Below are 7942 nucleotides of genomic sequence, written 5' to 3' on the forward strand. Positions count from 1 at the left end.
TATAATCAGACTAAATTCTGCCGAACGTAATGGATTGAAGTCGAACGTTCACATTTGGGCTGTTAGAAGACACTTTCAGTGTGAATTATTTAAATGCTAATTAATGTTTTAAGCTCTCAGTGTAGCAATAGGCACATATTATTCTCCAGCTTCTTTTCAAATGACTAATTTTCAACATTCGCTAAGTGCGGGGTAACTTCTCGCTCATATTTCATTCAATCAATCCAGCAGCAGTTGAGCTTCTTCCACCTATGGCAGGTACTTCTACACGGTGATAGAAGATGGAATCCATCAATACTGGAAGACAGCTGCTGGAATTACTAATCAAGTCCTAGCTGAGGAGCTGAAAAGATGAGTCGAGGGAAGAAAGCCTGATTCAAAGCTACTTGACTTATGATGTTGACTCTTGATACATGAGATCAGCTTTTTGTTTAAGTCCTTACAATATTCCAGTTTTTAGTTCACCTCTTTTTGCACGTATACTTCACACATTCCCAAAGGTCATACTGTTGTGTTTTTAAAAATATGTGCTGTATGTTGATTGGTAGAGATTGTAATTTTGTTTCCAACCTTTATGAGTTTTACTAAACAAAAACAGTGCATCAAACAACATGCTACTTGTTAATGCTTTCAGAGAATGGAAAAAGTGGGAGTTTTTAGTTTTGATGCATTTAATGTACCGGAATCAGAAATTTGATCTGCTGATTACGGGTCAGACCCAATCAAGGGGAAATCTTCAGAAAGAAGCAGAAATACAAAATATATCCTACATTTATTATCTCTTCAAGTCTTAGAAATTATTTTAGTTTTAGTTTGCTTTCTGTTAATCACTTAAGATATATAAAGGCCATCAGCTTCATGTGTCTCTCTAAATGTAAAATATATATTACATTAGAGTCACTCATGAACATTTAAGAGAGAAGCTGACACTTTTAGATCCTTCTCTAGTAAAACACATGGAATCAGTTTTTTTCTCATGCAATCTAATAAGCCAACCAAAGTGATCTATTGCAAGTCAGTTTTAAAACTTTAAATCACCCCCAGTTATTTGGTGAGCTTTATTATTGCTGAAAGAATACATGTGGTTCAACTTTGTCCTCAAATCATCCTGCAAAGAAGACGTGATGCACGTAGCAGCAACATTATTCATGTTTCCACTATAAGCTTTTTATTCATCACAAGACAAAAGAGATTCTCACACGTCTTGACTTAGATGGATACAGGGCACAAGGGTATTATTCACATCTGTTGAAACCGATGAGCACATCCAACTGGATGTCACGATACACACCATGCTTATTATTGCAAACACAGTCCCACCCCCCTACACAGAATATAAATGGCATTTTCCTTCACACTAAAAGCCCTAATATTAATTGTAGTAAATGTAAGATGTATTGTGGTTTAAGAGCTGCTTCAGTTGTTTATTGTTCAACCAGCACGTCATATATCACTGCATCATATCGGGAAGTCTGACACAGGGAATTCAGCGGGTGAACTGTACTTTCTTTCCGTACCACTAGGTGGCAGTGTAGTCTCACAAACAGATCCCATCACAGTCCGAACTTGTATTATTCTTTCCTGATTACTGATGGGCGTTTCAGCATAAATCATCAGAAATAAGTCCTTAAATGCATAATCAACTCAGTCTTTATGTTAAATAGATACAGCTCCTTTATATTGAAGGGGAAAAGCATGTGCATCCTTGTTTATTGTATTTTCTAGTTTTCAGGCTATTAAAACAATCTTAGTTTTATTCCTATTTTTAGTTGTTTTTCTTTGTATAAGTTGGAAGTTAGTGCTCAGTTCTCTAAGTTATATTAGTGCAGGCCATGTTTTTGTATTTGTGTTTACATTATTACCTAAGAGGACCTGAGAGATTTTCTAAATGTTGAACTAAAGAAAGAAAACCGATTCCATCTACTTTTAAATTTGTTAAAACTTGCTATGAGATTGTGATGATGCTACCATTTAAATGGCTGATTATTGAAAGAGACATAAAAGTGGGAAATGCTAAGCTTGTTGTATTATTTATATAGTTTACATGCACTTATCGGCCAAAATATTATTAATTTGGGGATTTTAATAATTTATTTAAACAAGTTATTCAGGGTTTTTTCAGCGCTAGGTAAAATTACACATACAGGCTCAAATATATACATACACCCTCAATAATATCTGGATAAATCTCCAAAAGAATACTGCTGTGAAACCATGGACTTTTGGTGGTGAAATTGATTTTGGATGTTGCCCTCCATATGTTCATTATTCCATTCACTTTGGCCAATGCACCTGTACTCCTGACAGCAAAACAGAGCCTCAGCATGATGCTTCCACCCCCATGCTCGACAGTTTTTATAGTGTTCCTGAAAGCCTCAACTTGACTCCTCAAAACATTCTTGTTGTGAAATCAATAGCTCGATATTTAAATGGCAGTCTGTACAGTCATTTAATTTATTATTTTATTGTATTTATTTCATTGATTGATGGGTTTCCTGTTTAGTTTTGAAAAAAACTACATTCAGTCATGTTTCCTTCAGCCTTTGCTACAGAAAACAAATCGACATGTTAAAGAATTGCAGCTTAATTTATCATCCAGCTGATATAATGGTCAATGTATAAAAAGAGTTCAATGAATTTTTACTTTCTGGACCTTAAAACCAAAACTTACAAACTGTTTCTTTATATGTCTGAAACACCTTCTTCTTGTTTTCATCAATAGTCATCATCTAAAAATCCCTGGCATCCACTTTGAGCAGATTTGTATTTTGAGATGATCTTCGAGTATTCCCGTCCAGACCGGTAGATGGTTCGGCTCAGCTCGGCACCGGAGAACTCTACGTGGAAAAGGCCGAAACGTACGCTGAATCCATCAGCCCATTCAAAGTTGTCCATCAGTGACCATGCAAAATACCCGCGGACGTTGACCCCATCCTCTTCTATAGCTGAACACAAAACATAGACGGGACATGGAACGATTGCCGGACTTGAGTTTGTAAAACAGGATTTTTCCTTTTTATTTTCTTTGATTATTAATTCACTATGCAGAAACGATTTAATAAGAAAAAAAAACTGATGCGTACTTAGATGCTGATCTGCAGAGACTATGTTGGCGAGATGTACAACATGTAGTGATGCTTGATATCTGGAAAATGTATGATTGCAATATTACTATTGATTATTGCCGATGGGGCCCAATCAGCTCTATCGATCTTCTGATGTGAACTGGTGCTTGCTTAACCAAATTGTTAACGTTGTTTTAGATCATTTTTTCTTGTAAACTATGTGGGGGTTTTTTTTTACATGTATTTCCACAAAGATCAACATCTCATAGAAGAAAATGTATTCATCCTCTTTTTTGCAAAAGTTCGATGTTGTAATTTTTTTTTTAAACCCTACAAATAAAAATAACATGGTTGTTCATTAAAATTTGGAACTCCACCTAAAGCTAACCTTCAACAAATCGCAACACCACACAGCACAGGTAAGAATAAGTGCTGTCATGGTGAAAAGAAAGTAACCCCCTCTTGCCAAAATCTAAGGTATTTAAAACGTTGTACCAATTTTCTTTTTCTAACATGTTGGCCTCATGTTTGCTTAATCAAAAACGACATGGTGGGAACTGTGGTGTTTTTGTACACTTGAAAATAGAAGCCTGGTAAAGACCAGATTGTTGATGCATTAAAAACCAACAACTGATCCTTTTTTTCATGATTGCACTGATCTAAACCGGGCCTAGCTAAACCTCTTATTGGTCTGATGCAAACATGAACAATGAAATCATCGATCAACTGGCCGTTGTTTGCCCAGATTTCCATAGATTGGTACTAACCTAATCATCTGAACTATAGGTGATACCAAAGAACAGGCAAGATCTTCAGCTTTTAACTAAAAACTAAAAGTACTCTGTACTGTTATTCTAATGAGTAAGCACATACTTGGGAATACACGGAACATTTATGCAAGATAATATCTCAAACTGCATTTCAGTGTTGGATAACCAGAACTTCTTAACTAAACTCCCCCAATCCACATAATGTTAAGTGTTTTCCTTATTATTTCAGGCCAATCGCCAACTAGCTTAAATATAAGCATGTACCTTTAACCACTTCCGAGATGGTGCTTCTGTAAAACTTGCATCGTTCAACATCCTCAATTTGCAGCGGGCCAACCTGAGCGAAGCCGTTCTCTGTGATGTAGATTGTCGGGTTGTTAAAGACATCCTGGAAAGTCACAGGGCAAATGTTTTTGTCAAGCAACGTATCACAGTTGTCAGGCATTCAGAGAGGAGACAGATTGGCTGCATTTTAACAGTGCCAGGTTCAAGCTAATGGTCTGTGACGAGGCACAACTGCAGGAAATTGCTCGTTTGCAAACACTTTTTCCCAACAAAGTAACCATTTCACACAATGTGACAGCACTAATGGGGCATCAGTGTGCTTCTGGGCGTGTCTAAAAAGAGATTATTGAAAAGGATGAAGTTTTATTATACCTTTATATATTTAAGAAGTTTCCTTAAACCATGTGGGACAACAGCCAGCCAAGACACCCCAGAAATTGGCCAGGATGGATCTAAAACCTCTTCTGCATCCAAGTCCCTCTTCATACTCAACATCGGCCCGCAACACCCTCCTGATTTGACCTTCCGGGATGTGTAGTAGTTTAGTGCAAAGAAGTCAGCTGTTCCTAAAATCGGAGGGTCTTCCTTTGAGAACCTGGGAAGTCTCCAGTTGCCACTGTATCCCATCATCTTGGACTGAGTTTCTATGGCCGATCTCATCAATTCTGGATAATCTCCAGTAATAAACACTGGCCAGGCAAACCAGCCCAGGGTGAAGGCGAGGTCACGTTCAGCTGAGGCAACGTCTTCATGGCGTAATGGATCTAGAGGCTCAAACCAGTCGCTGTTGAGAGCCAGAGACACTGCACCCTTCTGCGTTGTTCTGTACTCAGAGTTGTAGCTGTGCCAGGCCATGGCGTGAGCTCGCAGCATGTTATGCCCTACCAGGTAGGCAGCGGTTCCCTTTTCTTTTAACCCCGGGGCGTGGATGCCGACTTCGTGACCTAACCTGGCGCACACATGCGGCTCATTGATGGTGATCCAGAGTTTGACGCGATCCCCGAATGTCTGGAAGCAAAACTTGCTGTAGCTGTCAAAGAGAGTTGCTACATCGGGTGACTTCCAACCTCCTAGGTTTTGAATTGCTTGCGGCAGGTCAAAGTGGTACAGAGTGACCATTGGGGATACATCACATGCCAGCAAGTCATCAATCACTCTATTATAGTACTGTACACCTGTTGGAGAGAGATATACTGAAATCGTCCTCTTTAGAGTTGAGTTTCATTCTGTCATGGGTCTTTTAAGGGTACGTTATTACCTTTCTGGTTTACGTTCCGGATCGTCCCATCAGGCAGGAGGCGCGCCCAAGAAAGAGACAGGCGGTAGTGCGTCAGGCCAAGCTGCTGGATACACTCCAGGTCTTTCTCCCAGAGTTCATAGCTGTTACAGGTCACATCTCCGTTTTGATTTCCAAAAACTCCACCCTTCTCATGACAGAACGTGTCCCAAATACTCGGTCCCTTTCCATCAGCCTGCCATCCACCTAAGCAAGCACAAGAAAGTTTACACTTAAATAAAAGAAGGGATTAAGATTCCTAACAAAAGGAGAAACTACTCTTTTTAAGGTATGTGCATTTTATAGTAATTATAATGTGATTATAGCCAACATCAAATCATCAAATTTCCTTTATCTTAATGACACAGGAAACAGAAGTCATCTGATCTGGCTGGAAAATTAATAGATTTAATTTAATAGTTAGATACATTTAGTAGCCAATTTCCAATTCCAATTAAAGCCTCTAGTCAAAGTAAAGCTGTTTTACTTTCATAAAGTCTTAATTATTTACGCATATTTCAGAAGCTTAGATGAATAAGTCTTTGTATAAAGGAAAGGATCGATATTTCCTCAATCATTTGCACCTAGGGCAAAATGTTGTCTCAGTTTTTGTTATGAACCAGACAGAGAAAGCATTTAAATCCAGTTTTGGCCCCACTCCACTGGCTTCCAGGCAGTTACAGGATAGCTTTCAAGATTTTACTGTTGGCTTTTTAAAGTTCTTAATGGGCTGCACCTGTCTTAAATGCAGGCTCATTTACTGCACCAAATAGCCAGATGCTCCAAGATCGAAATTAAAAAGCGAGGTGACCGCACCTTTAGAGTTGTTCTTCCTATTCTGTGGGACAGCTTCCCTACCAACATTATTACTGTTCAGAGATTTTAAGATGTTTTATTTATTATTATTTTCCAGCAGAAGGCCTGCTAATGCTGAGCTAGATTATGCTGGAGGTTTGTTTCTGCTAAAAGGGAGTTGTTCCTTTCCACTGTCGCCACATGCTTGATCATTATTATGGATTGCTGCAAAGTCAATGACTCCATGTAACCAAATGGACTTCCTTAGGTAGGTTTTTACCAATCGGTATTTTGAACTGAATTTCACTGCATTGTATTATAACAAGAATTGTCATGATTGGCAATATTTGATTTTATATTTCTGTAAAATATTGCAACCGTTGGTTCTATAAAGCAGCTTGAGGTTACATTTATTCTGAATTAGCACAATAGAAATAAGCTGAATTGAACTGAAAAACTCAGATTCCTTGTCATCTCAACTTTTATATTGTTTACATCCATTTTTAGATTGTATTTTCTATACAACTGTAATTTGTGTTTTATGAATTACTTTAATTATACAGTTTTATTCGATCATAATAAATGTCCTATTGTGTGTTTTGTATTATCATTTCTGTTATCTTACTATTGCTTTATAAAGTATAATTTTACTAAACTTGATTGTGTCTAATCATTGCTGTGCAGCACGGCGCGCAACACTTTTAAATGCAATGTACATAAAGTTGCAGCTGTCTTATAACTTGCTTAACTCCACTCCGATTGATTATTCTATTGCATTGGTCTCCAACAACCATGTGAACCTTTGCACTCCTTCTGCCAGTTCCAAGATAAGGTTAATGTTAAGATAAGTTAACTTGTGCAGCTTACACACATTTATGCATGCTCTTTTTGATAAGATGATAAGATCTATAAGTATGTCAAATCAGACTTTAAGGTCCTAAATGAGTTCAGCTTTGTTTGAACAGAATTTAAAACGGTCATAAACATCCTCACATACATGCATTAGCTCAAGTCTCGTTGCTGTGTTTACCTTCTATTTGGTACGCAGAGGTTGCCGCTCCCCAAGCAAAGTCTCGCGGGAACATGTTTCTTGGCGCTTTAAGAACCCAATTTAGCAGTCCTAATAGCTCTCGCTGGTTTACATCGGTCAGAGGTGAATTTATCTTTTAATTTGTACGCCGAAGTGGTTCATCTCTCCGCCTGAGTCTGTTTAGAGGAGACTATGCCGCTCTCAATCCGACAACACTGTCGTTTTCTTCACAGGAAGAGCCGGCTATTTGTGCCCCCTCTTCTGGTGAACGATGAGAGCCGATGAACCCTGAACGCATTTGTTCCATTTGTTCCCTATATAGTTCATTATACTGTGTTTGGCGGCTTTTCTTCCCCTCAATGTAAGCTACAAATATTGCAGTCTTATTAATCAAATATGATGCGTAAATGCACAAGTAGATGAGTTAACAGCTTTTGCTGAGCTCAACGGAATGATCCGGATCCCGAAAAATAACCCAACTTTCCATAAGGGGATGTGGACACAAAGTCATATGGAGGACCGTGCAAATAGCACACTCTTCTAGATGTAATTTGACTGGATAGACAGTTTATTAATCCCAGAAGGGAAGTTACATGTAGTTACACCCAAAATGTATTGTGATTTGCATTAGATTTAGTTGCTTTATCTGTATTAATGATGATTTATAATCTTTAAAATAAATAATTATTAATATAGGGTTTGTGACTTTGTTATAAGTGTA

The 7942-nt window shown here is 38.0% G+C and overlaps 1 protein-coding gene across 2 annotated transcripts; it reads right to left on the reverse strand.

The window, feature by feature from the left end:
• Positions 1–2444: 2444 nt before the first annotated feature.
• Positions 2445–7436, reverse strand: gba3 (glucosidase, beta, acid 3). 2 transcript variants are annotated; one of them, XM_047386318.1, is made up of 5 exons: positions 7222–7436; positions 5379–5603; positions 4493–5295; positions 4100–4223; positions 2445–2945 (listed from the first exon to the last, which is right to left on the reverse strand). In XM_047386318.1, exons 1-5 carry the CDS (start codon positions 7274–7276, stop codon positions 2716–2718), a joined length of 1437 nt encoding a protein of 478 aa, XP_047242274.1. In that variant the 5' UTR covers positions 7277–7436; the 3' UTR covers positions 2445–2715. The 2 variants fall into 2 exon arrangements, with proteins under 2 accessions (XP_047242274.1, XP_047242275.1); XM_047386319.1 differs by lacking the exon at positions 2445–2945 and adding an exon at positions 3099–3145.
• Positions 7437–7942: the final 506 nt, after the last annotated feature.

This window comes from Girardinichthys multiradiatus, chromosome 14, assembly GCF_021462225.1.
Source record: "Girardinichthys multiradiatus isolate DD_20200921_A chromosome 14, DD_fGirMul_XY1, whole genome shotgun sequence".
NCBI classification, from domain to species: domain Eukaryota; kingdom Metazoa; phylum Chordata; class Actinopteri; order Cyprinodontiformes; family Goodeidae; genus Girardinichthys; species Girardinichthys multiradiatus.